This window comes from Pleurodeles waltl, chromosome 3_1 (assembly GCF_031143425.1).
Source record: "Pleurodeles waltl isolate 20211129_DDA chromosome 3_1, aPleWal1.hap1.20221129, whole genome shotgun sequence".
Classification (NCBI taxonomy): domain Eukaryota; kingdom Metazoa; phylum Chordata; class Amphibia; order Caudata; family Salamandridae; genus Pleurodeles; species Pleurodeles waltl.
In genome coordinates this window covers 431,389,090-431,410,251 of record NC_090440.1, presented here as the reverse complement: position 1 = coordinate 431,410,251, position 21,162 = coordinate 431,389,090, and the positions used below count along the sequence as shown (strand labels likewise).

Sequence of the window (21,162 nt, the reverse complement as noted above, 5' to 3'; positions counted from 1 at the left end):
TGTTTTTGCAGCTTCACTCCAATCCACGTCTGGGCAGACTGACAGTGCATACTTTTCAGACAGCCTGTACACAGGGAGGGTGGAGGTGTCACAGATGTGCATTTACATATTGTATAGTCTTCCTGGGCTGAGAGAAGGGAGAGGCGGAGCACACCTGCATTTGTAAAGGCTGTGCAGTAGCCTCGCACAATCGGGTCGTTTACACCCAACTGATGTTTGGAGCCTGTGCAATTTGCGATTCTCAAAATGGGGTTGCAATTTTAAGAAATCGCTAAAATAGTGATTCCTTAAAATTGCACTGCAAATGCCTTTCATACATTGTGAAAGGCAATTTTGCATTTGCAAACGGCCGAATTTTGCAATTCGCACCGTTTGCGAATGCAAAAAAGCTTGATACATCTGGCCCTTAGTTTGTTTCTTTCTCGCTCCCTATTATGGCTTAGAAAGCTTGTAAAACTGTTTTTTCTTTCTTTTGTAGCCATCTGCTGTTCTTTGACTAGTAAGTGAATCAATCCCTGAGCCCCAGCACCAAAATACATCAGGTGACTTTTAGTGCACAATAAATGCTTTAAAATTAATTAATTAAAGTAAATAAATAAATAGTTGAATGCAGTAGCAAGGAATTCCCACTGAGTCTTGCCAAAGAGTCAATATCATCTTCCGCATGGCTTCTATCTCAATTACTTTTTACAAATTTTTTTTTCTTTAAACTGGGGAGGCAGATTTACTAAACTTTAATGCGACACAACTCAGTAAGGCAAGTTACTGTGCTGCACTACAGCAAAGGGAGAAAGCAAAAATGCGCTATATCTACTATGATATAGTGTAATTCTGTTCTCTCACAGCACTGGCAGAAGGCAGCACACATGCAAAGAGGAAATAATGAGAAGAAATACAAATATTTCCCTTCATTACTCCGTTTTTGGGTAGGTGCACCATTTTCACACAAACCATTTTTTACTGACTTCAGTAAATATGGGTATGTGTCAAAATACATGGGTTAATGCATGGGAATGCCCATGATCCACCCATGTAAGGCCTCTATGATGCAAGGTAACGCAAGCCAGCAATATGCACAGCACAATTTTTTTTTTTTACGGAATCAAGAAAAGCAATGCAAATTTTGCTCTGCGTTGCTTTGTAAATGCAAATGTAGATTTTGCGTCATGGCTGCACCAAAAATGTGATGCCGACCTGATGCAAAATCTGAGTAGATCTGGGCGTGGATACCATCAATATTTTTATGATGATTAATAGCTTTCAAAACCCACTTTTCTGCTTCTCAGTTCATTACATAGTTTATTGTTAATAATCCATGGTTATCATTTAAGAGCTCTGATATGTGCATGCAACTCTCGTGTGTAATTTGTGGAAGGTTAGCAAGTAGTTATTGGCTCATGAAATGTATGCATGAAACTAAACTAAGGCTGTTGTGGAGGATAAATGCATCATTCTTGCATTGATTATTAACGTTTTAAACGTTAAAAAAATTCCCCTTGAGCCACTCACATCTGGTTATATCATTTTAAATTAATATACTTTCTCTCTGTTGAGAAACTACAAAAAAACACTATATCAGGCTCTGCCCTTCTTTCTATACTTCCATTTCCGTAACTGAGGATTATTAAATAGAAGGGTAAGGAGACAAGGCTATTACTCACTGGGTGACCACAGAAATGTGCTTATGCAATCTCTCTCAATGTCATTTTCTTTTTAGATGTACTGAAGGAGCTGCTAACTCAGATACAGCTCACAAGCAGGTATTTTATTTCATTTACACCTAACAAAACCGGTTGGGCTACACGCTGTTTCCAAGGTTTGCGTTCATGCCTTCATAACAACCACCCAACCACCTTACCTTGATATTACTTCTTCCATGTTGAATCCCTGGTTGGCATCCCTTTGCGGCTGCCTGGCACAAAAAGCAAGGCTTACATTACAGTGAATAAGCATTTGAAAACATAAATGTTCCTTCACTTTGCTTTGATTCTTCTGCATTTACGTCATATAATTATTCTTCCTGCTCCTTCCTCGAGCTAGATAGCAGAATTATGTGTTATTGCGGGCCCAGAAGAATCTCACTTCCAGGACCCAAACTTACTTTAGTTAGGAGGTATGATTGAGCACCCTATATTTTTCATTCTATACTCTTTGCTCACTTTTCCAAATCGATTTTCTCTTAATTTAGCTCATTCCCTTCTCCTACTGGGACAAAGCTGGATGAACTCCGATGCCACACTCTGGAAGGACTCTTGCAGGTTAGACATCAGATAGGTCAGCCCATGTGTACATTACTCCGTTAACAGAATGAGGTGTGACTCTATAAGCGACACTGCAAGTTCATCTCCTGCTGATAAGACACCAGTCCTGTGAGAGACCCCACTGGCACTCATTAGTATCCATACAGTATAACCTACAACTTTGCTCAAAATAGCACCATCCAGTGGCAATGCCATTTCAATCCACTCCTGTTGTACAGCACAGGGATATAGTTTGTGTGAACTATTCTTCCAATGTTACAGAATAAGACAGACTTCCACAGTTTTATGTTCTACCACCAGCCACAAAGCAAAAGTGGAGCTTGACCAAGTCTGACTACGTGGGACTTTTTGGAGTGTAGATGAGTACATAAAGTGATGGATGAGGTGTCTAGAATATAGTAGATTTGTAGAGGACTGGGGCATTTACCACTAGACTAAAGCACAGTCTTTCTACCTATCAATCTGAAATCATTTACTAATATGTCTGTCTTTCAATGTGTAGGTAATTGTTGGAAATGGCCTTTCTGCAGTGTTATCTCCAGACTTTTTGCCTCCCTCCTTCTCTTTTTCTGACCTGAATTGTGCTGTTTTGTATACTCTGCGCACTTTACCACTGCTAACCAGTGCTAAAGTGCATATGCTCTCTCCCTTTAAACATGGTAACATTGAATCACACCCAATTGGGCTATTTACTTTACTTATAAGTCCCTAGTAGAGTGCACTATATGTGCCCAGGGCTTGTAGATTGAAAGCTACTAGTGGGCCTGCAGCACTGATTGTGCCACCCACTTCATTAGCCCCTTAACCTTGTCTCAGGCCTACCATTGCAAGGCCTGTGTGTGCAGTTTCACTGCCAATTCGACTTGGCATTAAAAAGTACTTGCCAAGCTTAAAACTCCCCTTTTTCTACATATATGTCACCCGTAAGGTGTGCCCTGGGTGACCCCTAGGGCAGGGTGCTGTGTAGGTAAAAGGCAGGACATGTACCTGTGTAGTTTACATGTCCTGGTAGTGTAAAACTCCTAAATTCGTTTTTACACTACTGCGAGGCCTGCTCCCTTCATAGACTAACATTGGGGCTGCCCTTATACATTGTTTGAGTGGTAGCTGCTGATCTGAAAGGAGTAGGAAGGCCATATTCAGTATGGCCAGAATGGCAATACAAAATCCTGCTGACTGGTGAAGTTGGATTTAAGATCACTATTTTAGGAATGCCACTTTTAGATAGTGAGCATTTCTCTGCACTGAAATCTTTCTGTGCCTTACAATCCACATCTGGCTGGGTTTAATTGACAGCTCCGTGTGCATTCACTCAGACACCCCCCCCCAAACACAGGATAATCAGCCTCACTTACATACATCTGCATTTTGAATGGGTCTTCCTGGGCTGGGAGGGTGGAGGGCATGCTCGCACACAAAGGACTGCCACACACCCTACTGGGACCCTAGCAGACATGATTGAACTGAAAGGGGACCTGGTGCACTTCTAAGCCACTCTTTGATGTCTCCCCCACTCCAAAGGAACATTTGGTTATAAAACAGGCTCTGCCCTACCACCTCAGACACTTCTTCGATAAGAAACCTGAACCAGAACCTGCACCCTGACAAGAAGAACTGCCTGATTGCCTAAAGGACTCACCTGACTGCTTTCTGAAGAGGACTGCTGCCTTGCTGTTGCCCTGCTGTCTTGCTGCTCTGTTGCCTTGCTGCATAAGTGCTCTCCAAGGGCTTGGATAGAGCTTGCCTCCTGTTCCCTGAAGTCTCAGGACCAAACAGACTTCTCTCCTGCAGCTGAAATCCCCGTGCGGTGAAAATTCGACGCACCGCCTGCCAAGAACGACGCACAGCCTGCTTGCGGTGAAAAATTCACTGCACGCAGAGTCCGGAACGACGCAACACGACTTCGCCACAGAAGATCGACGCAGCACCAACGACGTGACCGGAACTTCAATGTACGGCCCTACTGGATTGACGCAAGCTGACTCAGAACTTCCTGAGAGGAATCGACACAGCGACCTGCCGTGCGGAAGAAAATTCCATGATTTGCCTACCGGAATCGACGCAGCCCATGTGACTTCGCTCCGCAAGCCCAGGATTCCAAACAGCGTCAACGGGGTGTCTGAAAACCCCACAACCTGAAGAGGATCCAAGTCCGCATGCCGGAAATCGACACAACATCTTCCCTGCGTGGAAAATAACGGTGCAAGTCTGTGTGCGAAGGGCCGAAATCAATGCACACTCACCGTTTTCTACGCATCTCCTCCTCTGCAGTCCCTTGCGAGGATTTTTAAATGCAAACAAGGTACTTTACCCTGCAAGAGACACTTGTAGTTTCTAGGAGAACTTAAGACAATTTTTATTGCTTTTACAATAATATTTTAACTCTAAGGCACTTGATATCACTTTCAGTGATATCACTACATTTGCTTATTTCATCTTTAAACGTTTTTGACCTGCATTTATCCAGATAAATATTATATATATTTTCAAAACACTGTGTGGTGTATTTTTGTGGTGTTATATTGTGGTATTGTATGATTTATTGTACAAATACTTTACACTTTGCCTTCTAAGTTAAGCCTGACTGCTCAGTGCCAAGCTACCAGAGGGTGGGCATAGGATAATTTGGATTGTGTGTGACTTACCCTGACTAGAGTAAGGCTCCTTGCTTGGACGGGGGTAACCTGACTGCCAACCAAAGACCCCATTTCCAAAAGTAATGTTTTTCATCGTCTCTCCATTAACATACAATAGTGCAAGAAGGACTTCTGTTGCTTCTACATTCTAGCAATCAATGTCCCAGTGTAGAAGAGGAGATGCACTGGAAGCCATGATGGAGAGTGCTGGTCTACCACAAGAGCCATGACTTTTGACAGATTTGCTGCCCTATCACTGAGTAAACCTTTTTATGTCAGGTCTGATATCACTAGCCATCTACCACTTTCTTTTAATCAAAGAGTTCATAATTAAAATTCATACACACATAGTCGACAGGACTTTGGGTGAGACCTTTTCAGCCCTGGCCTGTTCCAATGCCACACACATTTTGGCCTTTATTTATCGGGAATTGGCATAGGACAGCACCACAAGTCTTCTTGCTGTGCAGCTCTAAGCCAATGTGAAAGGGCAGGAATCCACAGTGTTTATGCAATATGGTGCAATTCTGTCCTTTCCCTTGCGCTAGCGATCAATTGACTGCCTAGCGCCAAGGCAGGCAGCCTTGTGCTATGGTGCAAGGGTGCCTGCACTGCATGCAAGATTGTTTTGTGCAGGAAGAGGTATCTTCCTGCACAAAAACAAACCTGAGAGGCGTATTCCTCTTTCTTTGTGTGCTGCAAAGTGCAGCACACGTGGAAAGAGGAAAAAACAAGCAGAAATAACAATATTGAAAGCCCCCGTGGTGCAGAGAAAGGCAACACAGCGAGTTGCGCTGCTTTGTCTCATTTCATATCTATGAGGCCATTCAAAACCATGCAAAGTGACTTTAAGTGGCCTCATAGATATAGTTGAGAGGCTTGTGCCACCAGAGCATCAAAAAAACTGATGCTGCGGAGGTGCAATCCACACAAATATGCCCCTTTGACCCGATGCTTGTCAACATAAGAGCACTGGGTTAGCCTAGTTCAGCCAGTGACTCTATTGCACCATAGGTGGTAACATTTTCTTGATCACATTTGAACATGTGCTTGGTAATGAATATTCTTCAATTCAATTAATTTAAGTGGTCCTTTTTTCACATGTTCTTTTTACCCCCCCCCCCTCCCCAAATGTAATTATTTCTCCTTTTTAGGTTGAGCATAGGCAGCGTGCAAGCAGTGGTGTAACAAAGGAAACTGCAGCCCCTATGGTGCGGTGGGGATCCCCCTCAGCATTGTACACTGTGCAAGGACAGCAGGTCACTGCCTAGGTCCAGGTAGGAGGGAGCCCCTCCAGGTACTTTGTAGAGGGGCCCCCTCAAGTTTCATTATGCCACTACGCACACACTCTGTCTCTCAACATGTTATAATCTACATCTGTGGGCTTCAACTACGCCCATCTTACGCCCATCACTTTCATTTGTTCCTTGGCCTGCCTTTCAAAATTCCCTTGATTTCATAGGAAAATGCTTCACGTTTGGCCCGCCTTGAGGCTGCTTTGTCACCGCCTTGCAGACTGACCCTGTTAACTGGATGATTGCATGATCTGCCGTATAACTTATTGTGGTGCACAAAATGTTTTTTGCTTTTGAATCGCTGCTTCTCGCTGCGTGGACATATGTTGTTTCTTCTTCTTCCTTGTTTTGGACATGCCGTTGTTTCTTTGTGTTGTCTGAGTGCTTTAAGTGAGGATATGTAGTTTCATACAGTGTGAACTTGATCAGAAGAGCGTATTTAATAACTATGCATATAGCACAAAGTCGGTCAGAATAGCGTTTTACATCACTATGTGAAGCTACATATAACGCAACCTCGTACTTTTTCTTTTTTAGGCACCATATTACTCTTGTCTCCCCTCCCTCAGAACCTGAATGCACAGCATACAACTTTTCACAAAATGGGCTCTGTGCTTCATTTTTCAGCATGGCACCTGAAAGACATTGGGGATGTGTAGAACTCAAGACTGAGGGTGCAGTACCTTATGTGGCCAAATGAGGTCCCAAGGGACACCTTGGGACAGTCTGTGGCACTGCACCCTTTCCCTGCTTCGTGCACATTAGAACCATAAATGTTGCAGGTTTTTTTCAGCCATCATAATATAAGTGTAAAAGTGTAAAACCATGTTCTTCCTAATTAGATTTCACATGCTTTATTCAATCTTGTTATTTTTGGGTCCATGTTATCCAAAGTGTTCCCACTATAATTAATGCTCTCCGTCAACAGATGTCTCAAATGTGGCATAGCGCCAAAGCTGCTCCCTTTATAGCTGGGGAAGAAGGTTTGAGTATGGACATTGGTGTACCATCCTGCGATTCTGGGCAATTCACGTAATCACGTTGTGCCCCCCATAAAATGAATCTGCTGTTATGTTATATAATTAGTACTCCTGCAAAGTACTTTGATGTCTGCTGATTGAATTCAAGATATATAAAACTGCAAAATAACTTCAGTGATTTTGGAGAAGATTTTAAACCATAAGTCATCCAGCACCAAGAATTCACATAGATGCCAAGCTTGAAGACACTCTAAAATGTATACCCTGTCATACTTTGTAGTATGGAAATGTGCTTTCAGCCAGGTATGGTGTGGTGTCATCCACACTCTCTCTAATTAGAAAGACCTCTAAAGTGTTGGTCATTTCACAAAGTGATGTGCTTTATCCCATTAACTTTGCCTACACATCTGCGTTCCTCTCTCTTTCAGCTGCCTTTAAGTCCCTCTCCTGTACCCTGCTTACCATATAATAGTATGTTTCAGCTACTGAAAGTGTGTTTACACAGATTAGAGCTTGTCACATTGATTAAAAGCCACCCCTCAAGTTCCAACTTCTTCTAAGTAACAGCAGCGAGGGGATTCCAGCTATCATGACTCAATTGTACCCCATGTAAAGCTCCATGTCTGTCATAGACTCCTAAGCAAATGTTTTTCAGGAGAAGAACCATCTTCATAAGATATACGCTCCCAGCCACTGACAACTGCAGCCTAATCCACTTCCCTGCTTGTGCAACCACATTTATCATACTTTTGCTCTAGTTCCCCCCTGGGGCATCTTAAGGACTTTGGGGGCCCTGGGCCAAACATATTTTGGGGTCTCCTATTCATAACAGAATTGAATTCATGATCCAGTTCCAGCTCCTTCTCACCCTCTTTGTCCAGGTCACTGACAATGCACAGGCACACCGTTCCAAATTCTTAATGTGTTTACATCTAATATTCAGGGATAGTGATGCATGTTTTCAATACTTGTAAAACAGCAGCAGCTCACTAATTTTAAGGCAAATAACCTCTGTGACACCCTCCCTTTTCTCATATGTGAGGTCCTGTTTTATCTTAAAGAACCTTTTTGTATGGATGCTGCATTTAACAAACAAAATATTTCTCTGAAAATGTCAGTAACAGTCCCTCACACATCACCCACATTAAAAATAAATTACAAGACAACTGTACTAAAAACAATCTAACAAATGTTCATGGTAATCAGGGCAAGACTCTCTGCAGTAAATGGGAGTGCTTTAGTTGTATGCAGGGTCACTGGAATGGCAGAGAGGACCAAATTATGCTGCAGGGTTGACCAATTTATGTGGCAAGAAAAGTCAAGTTAAGACATTTACAAAGCCAATAGCTCTAACTCAAGCAAATGCGAAACCTATTTCATTGCAAATGCTTGTTATTATTCAGTTATTTAGGCTCACTTAACTGCATCAGTGACTCTCCATGATGCAAAAGAGTCTCAGCAGGTTCTATACCCTGCTCTACTCCTCTTGTGGCTCAAAGTAGTCCCATCAGTTTCTTTGCTCTGCTTTCCTGCCTTCCTTGCAAGCATTTGCTACTGCTAACAATTCCATTTAAAGTTACAGCTGTAATGTGCTGTATCTCATACAAATACATATAAAAAGACACTCACGTGTTACAATTGAGCCTTTTTGCATTTGAGCTAAACACATTTTCCACCACGGATGATAATCAAACCCACGGTCCCTTCCTTAGCAGACCAGTGCCTTTTCTATTAAGACACTGGAGATGCATGAAAGACAACCAAGTTGCCATCAATGGTATTCTGATGCCAATTCCAATTCATTAGAACCCATTGTCTAGAAATCGAATTTGTCATTAGAAGTGCTGTATTTTGCTGAGAGAGAGTCTGAAACAGTGTTTGCCTTGTCTTTCATTTATTGTACAGCAGTCCTGCAAGGACAGAACCTGCATGTGGATGCAAATCGCCAATATATCCTGCCTACTGTAGCTTGAGAACACTTGGACAAGTCAGAGTAATTTGTTTAAATGGGCCTATTTAACTACAGTGAATTCCCTGCCGGCTCCTTATGTCAGGGGAATTAAGCATTCCATATTTTAGGTCGTGTCTGCAACAGTACATGCACTGTATGCATTCTCTCTTGTGAGACACTATTTTTTATAATAAAGGGTTTTCAGCCTCCCATTAGTTACCATTTGTTGGCTTCAGTGTCACTCCTCTTTGCAGCCTCCTAATAGGCCAGCCCAGCCCAAGTACCACTTCTGTTCCCTTCTGTCGAGCTCAAGCCAAGCACAGATTTATTCAGCTTAATTAGTGTCTGTCCGCTGCTTGAGCTGTGATTGAGGTACTATTTTGTCTCCCCCATCCCCCACCCTCCTGCCCACCCTCCCCCCCAACTTGACCTGCCCCCGTCGGGTACCCTAGATTTCTACTCCACACCTCACTAGTTTTGTTTTCCCCATACGGCCATTTTTTTGCTGCCCATTATTGCTGCTCCCTCCCCTACCCCCTCCATGTTGCCCGTCCCTTTTTTAACATATTGTAGACCAGTGCAGGCTGCTGCGCAATATGGCTTTAAAAGAAAGCATTATGACGTGGTCAACTCTGGGGTGTCAAATAACTTTATTTTTCTTGACTGTAGGCCATGTTGCACAGCAGTTCAGGCTTCTGTGCAAGAAGTTTCAAAAACATGGACAAAGGCTATAGATCTTGCATAGGCAAAACCTATTGGCTTTGCCAATGCTTGTTATAGATTGCCTGCCTGTCTTCAGAAGTATATGGGTAATGTTGGCAGTGGAGGTCTCTGTCTCCATTAAGAAGACACCCCACAAGCAGTTGCGTACATTTCGGAAGCTATTTCCTTAACATCTGAAAACTGCTGTTGAAAAATAGGCAATTCTTGGAACCATCATCAGTGATACAGAGCTACACTCTTTTTACCATTATTTCTACCAGGATGGGGTTGGAAAGGGAATGTATCACCACCAATATTATGGGTATGTATGGCAGGAGTTTTCTCCATGGGGAAAAATGTTTTTAGTGTTGAGAAAAGAAAAACTGAAAAAAAGCATACATTTGCAAAAGTGGATCAATTTATTCGGTGCGGACTTCTACACTATCAAGAACTCCGTACAGCAAGAATATGAGCCCACTGAAATAGTCACATGATATTCCCTGTAGCATACTTGGAAACCTGTGTCTGGAAAACCTTTCCAGGCATAGTACTGGGAGTAATACCAAAAGAAAGTATGTTAAGGCAGAGATCCAACCCTTCCCCCTACCTCCCGTACTTCAGCATTTTTATTGGGGAATAAGCACATACGCATATTTTTATTGTAATTTCACGTCTGTAAAATCAACCAACAATAAACCAGAATTTAATTTGTTTTAAATTAAATAATGTATTAACTTTCAGTTGTTTGGATAACATTTGTATTTTTTCAGAACATCTTTCTTGTATTAAGTAGTTGTTGACAATATGCTGTTGGTGATGTATTTATAACGGTTCCACTGACCAGATGTCCTATGTAACCTGGTGCATTTTGATGTATTTATAAGTACTTTTTAAAACCATCATTGGTACCTCATATTATTTTGTATTATTGTTACCCAGGTCCGCCGAAGGTTGCCACTTATTGTAACATAGTCTTAGTCTCTGGGGAGATAACTGAGAACATTTATAAATTATCCTTCCATTTTGTAAGTTAGAATTAGTGTTATTCCAGCAGCTACTGCTCTAAAACTGAAGATTAAGGCAAAAAACTGCAATTCTAAATCATGCCTGTGTTTCTTTTTTTGCTGTGCATTCGCCATCCCTAAATAAAATCCAGCTAAGTGGTAAAGAACGTAGAATAGTAGAATTGAAAAGTGGGATTGTCAAAACGCAGTACGAATGCTACTGTGAAAATTCCATATGTCTAATCACCACAGTGTTATTGAGACAACACGAAGCACTAAAGTCCCTCTGGAACAGGATCATATAGAGGTGCATTGAATTAGTTCAATTCATCTGTTCATTGTCATGCCAAAAATGCCAACACGTTGAATATCCATGTGGCACTGTTGCATTGCATGTTACATAACAGAAACATGAAAAACTCCAGACACGCGTATTTCTTAGACTATTCCTCCTGATTTTAAGCCTTCTTTTAGAAGGGGAATCAAAGATCTTTTATTAAAGAGACAACAGGAGCCATTGCCCTACATGAGAAATAAATTGTATTGACTAATGAAAGCTCAAATAATGAAGTAACATATATCTATGAATGGTATTTTTTTCTTTACAGGTAAAATACTTTTCCAAGTGCAGAAAAATCTTCCCCTACACCACAGCAAACCTGGGGGTGTTTCCCCTTCGCACTTTTTTTGTTTGCACTTACTCTAGTGCTCAAGTCACTCCTTGAGGGGCATTTCGGCGCTTAGAACAGCAGGCAGAGTTAGCGTTGTCAAGAACATAGAAACTGCTTGAGCAGCCATGTTTTAACATCTTTTTGAATTTGGTATGGTCAGCACAGGAGCGGATGGAGAGGGGTAGTTTATTCCAATAAGATGCAGCCAGATAAGAAAACGATCTGTCACCATACCTAGCTGTGCGGATTCAAGGGATCTTTAGATAGACCATATAAGTACATCTCAGCAATCTGGAAGGCTGGTAAAAATGGAGTTTGGAATGCACTTGGCATGGGCAGTGCAGGGGCCCCCAGGCACAGCCCCACCCTGCAGTTGCAACCGTCGCACGGCCGCAACACCGCCGGCTCCATCAGGAGCCAGCTGCAATGTTACAGCCGACATTCCCGTTGGGCCAGCGGATTTGCGGCCGCATAGGTGGCCGCTCAGCGGTTCAACCTTGGCAGGCGGCTTCTGCTGCCCGCCAAGGTTTTAATGAGGGCCTATATGTTTTTTTAATGGCTACCAGTGAAGGTCCTATTGGATGGGTGCAGCAGATATATGACATGGCAAGTTGCAGATTAGCTGGGCCGCTGTGTTTAACACGACTTGAAGTTTGGATGGCAAGGTGTCATTGGCTGCCCCTAATAATGCATTCCCATAGTCAAGACAACTGGTGATAAGGGATTGAACAAAAGTTTTTGTATATCTAGGAGGGAGCAACGGAAAGTCTTCCTTAAACACTGCATGGTGGGATAGCAAGTGGATTCAACCTGCAATTAAGTTGTGTTCCCATTGTGCAAAGAAAGCTAACTCAGTCTTTGGCTGGAGTAATTCTTCAGCAATTTCCAGGTTAAAAAAAGGGTTCCAATGCAGGGTTTTAAACGCAGCTCAGGAGTTTCCATAAACATGCATCTTAGTGGGTGTTTCCCATACTCTAAGCAAACCACTTCTCGGAATATACACTCCACATCCCTTGAATGGGAATTACTACTGCAGATTCCTACATGCAATATATATTGACCTTTTAAAAGGTGAGACAAGAAACCAGTATATAAATTTACAAGCTAATAGCTTACTACAATATGAAATAAGTATAAGAAACAATAATAACAGAAAGAGTTAAGAATATGTGTAAACAAATACATAACCAAATTTTGAGCAACAAGCGTGAACTCACATTTCTCGAAGAGTGACACTTAATAATTTGAATTAGTTGACTTCTGTAGAGCTCAAGAAATCAACACTATTACTCACATGTTTCTGATTTTCTTTTATGAGCAAACAAACATTCTCTCATGACCCTCAAGGTCTGCTGTTTATTCCAAATGCCCACTTTCTTGACTGTTTAGCCACCTATTTGCAGTGCTTAATTTACATTAAAAAAGTGTCGGGCCCGCCTTAGGAGGCCACTGCAGCTTGCACCACTTATTGCCCTTGCCAGCACAGCCAATGACAGTACCAACACAACTACTAGCCATCGCACTCTACCAAGCGTGACAATTTGGAACATTCCAAGCCCCCAAACTATGAGAATGGCTTGGGCAGCAGATATAAGTCCTTTAAAATATTTATTTATTTATTGAACAACGGTTTGTGTCCATTTTAGTTTAGAAAACCAGTGCCACCATGAGGCAGACTGCTGGCAATTAAGTGTTGGTGATGAACACCAGAAACCACCAGCTCAAATTCAGCTGTGCCTGTTGAAGGCTAGTTATTAGCACCTACCACTAGCAATAATGCCCCCAGATAATGTTATGTTAAGTCAAGGTTTCAAAACATTAGCCCCTGGCTCAACCCCTGGTAGTTTAACAACGAGCAGGAAGGCTTATTTTAGGAGATAAGTATGTAAAGCATTTAAATACATGAATACAGTAAATAAGTAAGACACAACACACAATAAAAATCCCACATCACTTTATAAACATAGTAAATATTTTTATCTTGAAAATGATACCAAAGCAACAAAATTCCAATATAGGGAATGGGCGATATGCCTTTTTAAAGATTAAATAAGAAAATGTGCATTTTATTGCTTAGAAATCCATAACACCAACCAGAGACACCTGGTTGCACTTGACCGGGACAAAGTCAAAGTTTGAGGCCAACCACGATGGAGTCCTATTCAGATACACTGAGCGTGAGGCCTCAGTCAAAATGTTACCTTCGCACTTAGAAACTTTTCTGGAACTTTTCCTTCTCAATGTTGTGTGGTCCTCCTCAGCAAGCCAATTTCGTTGCAACGCCATCAGATTGCTTTTCCATGAGGCCCCGGTCAAATCCTGGAAGTCTTGAACTTTGGAGCTGTCACAGGGACGAACTTGAAATCCTAGCTGGGTCGCGGTTGAAGGTAGTCAACTTGACTCAAGACTTATGTCCACTCATGGAGCTTTTTCCAAAAGTTGCTCCACACTTCTCCAAATTTCTGGAGTTCAAAACACAAATCCAAAGGTCGAGGAGCCCTGGGATGGTTCTCAGAAGCTTGGGACTTCAATTCCCACAATGCACCTGGTCAAATCCTTCCAAGTCCACTGGACACACTCCAGGCTGGGGACTTTTGTGGAAGTTGGTGCAGGGAAGCTCTTGTAACCTGTTGCTTTCAGGAAGTCATGGGGTAAACATGGTAAAAGGATGACTTTCTCGCACTGTCTATAGTAATTATGTTGCAACTAAGAAATAGTTAATCCCAATATTCCTTACCTGTCTGGCATTCCATTAACAAACATAATAATCCTATGTTGCCTGTGCAATAACAGTCAGTCTCATTTATGTATAATCTCTAGATTTTATTTGAGCCACTATAGTTGCACAAGTATCTTTGTTGTAATAGATGCTATCTTAATTTGGGGCCCAAAAAAATGTAATTGGTACAAGGGAGAAACCTGGAAATGGTGCATAAAAATCTGGAATTTAATCTCTAGCTACAAAACAGAGCTATTGCCTCATGACTCTATGCTCCAATAAGTGTTTCATAAAATGTACAATTTCTCCTCATTGTAAAGGTGCCACAAAATCTCTGCTATCAATGTTTGTGTACTATGTGCTAGATTTTAAAGATATCTGACTTTGATATTCATCTACCTACATAAAGCTGCAAGAAGATAAATAACATGAATAAAACAAAATATTTTTGACTGTATGGCAGCAACTAAAATTTTAATATACGTTAATTGGACTTCTGTTTGACACTAACTGGTTCTCTTTTGCTTTCTCATGATAGGTTTCCAGGATGTACATGTCATGATTTTCGTGGGTTTTGGCTTTCTCATGACCTTCTTGAAACGATACGGCTTTGGAAGTGTGGGTTTGAACTTCCTTATGGCTGCCTTCGCAATTCAGTGGGCCATTCTGATGCAGGGTTGGTTCCATTCATTTGAAAAAGGGAAGATCGTAATTGGAGTTTCAAAGTAAGACTGAGTCGGACAAAGTATAACAAGGAAACTATTGCATGCATGATGACATTTTGTGGAATGTATGTCAAAGGCAAAAATTCCCACCTAATACTAGGAATGCAGTCTACTACCTTTTATGGGCAGGCTTCTGGTAATTAGCGTAAAAGGAGTGCAATTGTGAGTAGTTTTCGAATACAGACTATTAGACAGAGGAATAGCGAAAAATAGTGCAGCATATACAATGGTACCAGGGCACAGGAGTGTTAGCACAACTCTGAACTTCAGTTATGGCTCTATTTTAGTAGCCAGCCGGAGGACGGGGGGGGGGGGGCATTTGCCTTGCTTGCATGCCACACTACTGGTATCGCAGTGTGGGACCTTTTTCTAAGTTTAATTGTAAAATCTATTTGGGTTTTTCAGCCCAAACTGGTGTTGCAAGATTAGCGATAGTACTGTCAGCCAGATAAAACATGATGTAACTTGAAAATGACCTGTCACGTCGGTCCACTAACACTAATTTCTTCCTAATATCCACACTAATTTCTTCCTAATATCCAATTCTGTAGTGTAACATATGTAATATCGCATTCCTTTTGCATCCAAGCATTACTGAAGGGTCCTGCCTCTCAAAGATTCAGGGCCTTCTACATGTTTAATGTTCAAGATTGGTTTCATTGTTTAAGAAACCTATTTCTAATAGACTTAGAGGAACATTTAAACCATAGTGGGCGGTATGGCCTATTCAGAGATCACTGCCTGCCTGATGGGGATCTCTGTGCAGGTTTGCCCGGCAAGATCTTCATGTAAAGTGCCGGCACTGCAAGCATTTTTGTTTAGAGAAAGCAAACTCTGGAAGCGCGTTTGTTATTCATAAATGAAACAAAATAGCTCTGATGCACAGGGAGTTCTCTCCATGGGCATCGGGGCTATTTGACATTTTTCCTTGCATGACGGACATGAGTAGAGAAAATTAGTGACAACCACTTGCTATGGATAAAGGAAGGCCATAGGTATTATAAACCGGTGTTGATGTAGTGGAAGGATAACTGTGTTGGGGTTTTTATTGGAAGAGCCAGCCAAACTGTCACCAGCGGTAACCTAGAGGTTCCACAACTTGTAAATGGGAACAAGCCTTTGTAATGCACTGGGTCTCGCATTTGCTCGAGTTAGAGCTATTAGTGTTGTAAACTCCTAATCGGACGTTTCGTGCCACACAAATTAAAAGAAAAAAAATTAACCGCGATTGTGCTATGTAAAATGCAGCGCGATTGCGCTGAAATTGAAAACGGAGAAACAGAGCGCAATCGAATGATAAAGTAGTCCGGAAACCATGCTGAAAACATGAAGTCTCGTATGTATTCAGTAGTTTACCAGTGCTGTGAAGGTGGGCTAAACACCAAAAAAGGCATGACGTATGCATGCCTTTCACGAATGAAAGCAAGCGGATTTTAAAAGGCGAGCCCACGAACCAATTAAAGTGACTGAGGTGACATAGGTGTGGTTAGAAGCCCAAAGAGAGATTACTGCAGGGACGGAGCGCTTTGCGCTCGCTCCTAAAAGTGTAATAGCTGGTTGGGCGGGGTGACGGGGTGGCATTGCTTTATGGCATTTCTCCCACTTTGCCAAACACTACATGATGCCCTGAAATCTTAATGATACTTGTATCATTAAACTAAAACCTTATAGAATCTAGTCAGTCGTATAGTATGAGTCAGAGAATGCTGTCAAGCAACTCTAAAAAATGTGTCTTATTTTAACAGTGTCATCGAGTAAAAGAGTCACGGTTGGATTAACTTGGCAACCCATATCCAGGAAGCGATGAAAGAGCTCAACATTTCCCTAAACTCAATGACAACAATGCAAAGAATCTATATGCCAATGGCCGAAGATTTGGGGAAAGAGGAATGGGGGAAGCAAGAGAGAAATAGAGGCACCGGGTCCCAGACTTATGAAGCTGTTGCACTGGCAATGAGTAAGACAAGGCTGGGCAAGGCAACACAAGGTCTTCAGTGAGATTTATTAAGCCATGCAAAGCCACTATGGGCCTGATTCTAACTTTGGAGGACGGTGTTAAACCGTCCCAAAAGTGGCGGATATACCACCGACCGTATTACGAGTCCATTATATCCTATGGAACTCGTAATACGGTAGGTGGTATATCCGTCACTTTTGGGACGGTTTAACACCGTCCTCCAAAGTTAGAATCAGGCCCTATGTGTGGCTGTGTGTGGTTAAGTAAATCTGGAATAAGGCAAGGCAGCCCAAGTTGCTGTCTTGTATTTCTCAGCCTTCGGAAGCCATTCCATGGGTGGTTCCTGGCTGTTCCCATGCATTCACCCATAGTCTTTGGCACATTCAAAGATTTACTAACACTGATAAACCTGCTAATGCATGAAAATGCAACGCCTTCCCAAGTGAGGTAAAACAAGGAGAAATATCTTTATTTTTTATAATTCTTTCCTCTTTCTATATGTTCAGCATTCTGAGGTAGACATAGAAAGGGCAAATAAGCCTCAGAGGTTTGCTTTTGTACAGGAAGTGGCGCCTTCCTGCACAAAACAATTCTGCCTGTAACTCAGGCATCCTTGCACCATGTTGCAATCGTGCATGGATTAGTGGTAGTCTGCAGCCAGTGCACCAGCACAGGGAGAGAGCTGGGCTGCATCAGATCTTAGCATATTCCTGCTCATTCGATGTAGTTCATCAAGTTGTCTTGCCACATTGTATTGCATGTCTTGTTAGTAAATCTGCTCCTCAATATCGTCACCTTACCTGTTCGTACCGCTGGTCTAAATCTGCACTACAGAGGCATTGATATTTACAACAATAGATAATGTTGTTTAGTATTTGGTCAATTATATTATAGTTCCCTACTTCCAAAAAGACATCTGAAATACTGTGTGACAGTCTGTGTATGACCCACTCTCTCTGGTTGTTGATAACTATGAGAAAGTGACTCTTTTTGCATGGTTACTTAATTTTATTTTGGACTGACACTGCAGGTTTTGTAACTCTGAAAAATGGCTCACAGCTGTCCAGTCCTTGGTGCTGTATGCTCTTGACCTCTAAAACATGGTACAGTTGGCTAATTCTTAAATGGCATATTTACATTCCCAGTAAGGCCATGTTACAAGGTGCAGAAAATACCCCAATGGCATGAAATAGTTAAAAGTCACCTGTGAGCTATAGCACATATTATGCCATCCACCCAGCTGTTAAAGCAAATATGCCTTCAGGCCTACCTGCAAAGTTTGACTCCTGCTGGTTTTAAACCTGCAGACTGACCTGTCAATGTTGTGATGTAGCTACAGTGACTGTCTTAGGAAGAGAAACTAAAATTCAGAATAAAATCTTATACTTGCTAATTTTGGGATAAGTTACAGAAGTGATCAACCACTATTTCTAAAATGTATTTGTAAGATTCACTTAACTGGCAAAGTTGTAGTTTAAAAACAAATTTAGGAAAAGTGACTTTTAAAAAGTTGCACTTTAACAGCCTGCATCTCCAGTAATCTAATATGCATTAGCCTGATAACAAATGGCCCATCCAGTTCTTCCTAGGACTACAATGGTATTAGAGTCTTGTTCTTTAGATGAATTTGGCAGTAAAAACAGAAAGTAGGCACCACTGGGTGTGAGGCTTCGAGGCTGTGACACCTATATTACGCAAAACATGCAGGTGCAAGCAAGATAAACCACATTTTCCAGAACATCATGGAACACCCTCAAGGCTTGCAATGATGGAGACCATCCTAAAACTACTGATTATAAGTTTCTTGACATTTAGAGTGTTTCCTGCTTGGCAATTGTGATATTTAGTTGCTGTAGCCAGGATCTTGATACTTCTAGATTGAATTCCTCACATTTTAATCTATGGATGAAAAGGAGTTTGATTTCAACAAGGTATCTTGGATAAACAGTAGACCATTAATTTAGACTTAAATTTGAACTTAGTATTGGAGCCATTCTTTCAAGAATCGTATTGATTTTTACTGGAGGAACCAGTGAATCCTCTATAGTAAACAGATATTGTTCATATTATTTGAATGGTGTATAGGTTAAGGTATTGCAGTGATACCGCTGACCTCCTCTGGAGCACAAGACTCTAACACCATTGTAGTTCATACGTGCAGGCTTCCATTCCCTGCCTGTCCAGCATACACAAGTAAGCATTAGATACAAAGTATGACATTGCCCACTTCCACCCCCTCCAAAGAGTTGACACTTCAGCAAAATAACTCTATGATTACCTGTATAATCTTTACCGAACTCTTGTGCTAAACATGGAGCATACAGCTTTGAGGCCAGCTACCATGAAGGCTTCTCAGGGCCAATCCCCAACCAATTTCATTCTAAACATGCCAGCATATAAGATCTTATGAACTTTATATTCATTTTCAGTATTCATCTGAATAGAAGAAGGATTTTGAGCAAGATTTGACTTTGCAGAACAAAGTTATACTAAAGATACGTGAAATGTAGCATGAAACGGCATAGATAACGGCAGTCTTCACTACATTGTTGCAGGATTCATACTTTGTTCACTGATAAATGGACCATCAAACTTGGAATGCAACTCAGAAGATTTTTTCGAACACAAATTATTTGTGAATTAGCAGACTTTTTTTACATACAGTATACTTAGGTGCTGGAATTCTCGTATTACTGGCGAACATCTTCTAAGTAACACTGGATTTTTCTAAAGACCCTTGGTAAATTTCTAGTACTGTAGAAATTGTTGCAAACAATAGTGGGTTCTTCCAGGTTGATATCACTACATAGAGAAAAGATTATATAACTATAGGCGAGTGCTCAGCATTATTATAGGTTAATTTTGTTATCCATTACATCCTAATTCAATTTTCTTCTTCCAATAATGTTTGATACCTCAAATATTGTGAGATACACCCTGGCTTTGGATTAATTTCATAATGATAGCTATTTGGCAGGCACATCCCCGATTTAGAGTTTGCCAGACTGATATTTACTTCACCCGGGTTGCCCTGAAAGAGTACCTGCCTACCAATTTATGAGATGTCTGCCAGATCCTGCAGCCAATTCCTGCCGCACATAACTGAAGGCCATGCGCAGTGATGGTTGGATAAACATATAGTAATAAAAATTACCTTACATTAAAAAAAACTGAAATTCACTGAAAAAAACAATGGTTACGGGGACGTTATAATTAGGAAATAGTATAAAAAAACATAGAAATTCACGTAAAAAAACAAAGGTTAAAGGGGTGTTATAGTTCTAAATGTGCCTGCACAAAACCATATAAATTCTGAAGTTATAGTTAGAGTTTGCTAATTACCCTAGATATTAAAACTCTCATGACAACTTTTATAACGTCAATAAAAATATCAATTAAACATCAGCAGTCAAATTAATGAAGAAAAAACTGTGCATGGTGGCAGATCGAGTTATAGTTAGTAGTAAATCTTAAAATGAGATTAGACTCTAGTCTTCATAGATGCAATTCCATATTACCGCCTCTTGATGTCTTGGGTGTACAGTCTATCACACTTTATGTTAGCTTGGTGGGATCTGACTAATGAACTAACTTGAAATAAGGGCTGCAGGGTAATATATTCTGAGTTTTGATAGACCTTAAGTGTTGTAGAATACATTGTTGCACCAGACGTATGATGCTGCCTACATCGATTTTGAGACATGGGCAGAAAAGAGCATAGACTGCAAATTCTTTCTTGCAAGTCAAAGGGTGTTTGATTGTAAATAGTTTGCTACCATTGACGTCCAACTCAGTTAGACCGACTCCTTGCTTGCATATCTTACATTTCTTACATCTGGCAAAACCCAGCTTAGGTTTCAACCAATGATCCTTCTTTTGGTGTATAGCATTGTTGGCCAACCTGTCCCGCATTGAAACTGCCCTTATACATGTTATCTTAGGTCTCCTTCCTACTTCCTTGCCATGGTAGGATCCCTATTGATCAGATTCCAGTCCTTCTGAAGGACCTTTCTAAACTCATTATGTTGGTAGCTATAGGTGGTTTATAACCTGCACTAGTGTATATCCCTATCTCAATGTTTTTGGTTCCAGAAAGAGACATCTCTCTCGTGCACTTGGAAATAAGGTCTTGTGCAGGTTTTAGTATGTCTTCTGAGTAACCTCTCATCTTAAGTCTATTGATTATATATTTTTGTGCTGTGTCAACTGCCTCCTCTGTACTACATATATACCTAGTGCACATTAGCTCCCCATATGGTAT

General features: G+C 41.2%; 1 protein-coding gene across 2 annotated transcripts in view; it reads left to right on the top strand.

Annotated features, from left to right (window-relative positions):
- The window catches only part of RHCG (Rh family C glycoprotein), a 384,997-nt gene that overhangs the window by 140,466 nt on the left and 223,369 nt on the right, over positions 1-21,162 (top strand). For both annotated transcript variants that reach the window (XM_069222700.1, XM_069222699.1), the window contains exon 2: positions 14,758-14,944. In XM_069222700.1, the coding sequence (XP_069078801.1) occupies positions 14,758-14,944 (187 nt within the window). The remainder of the gene's footprint in view (positions 1-14,757; positions 14,945-21,162) is intronic.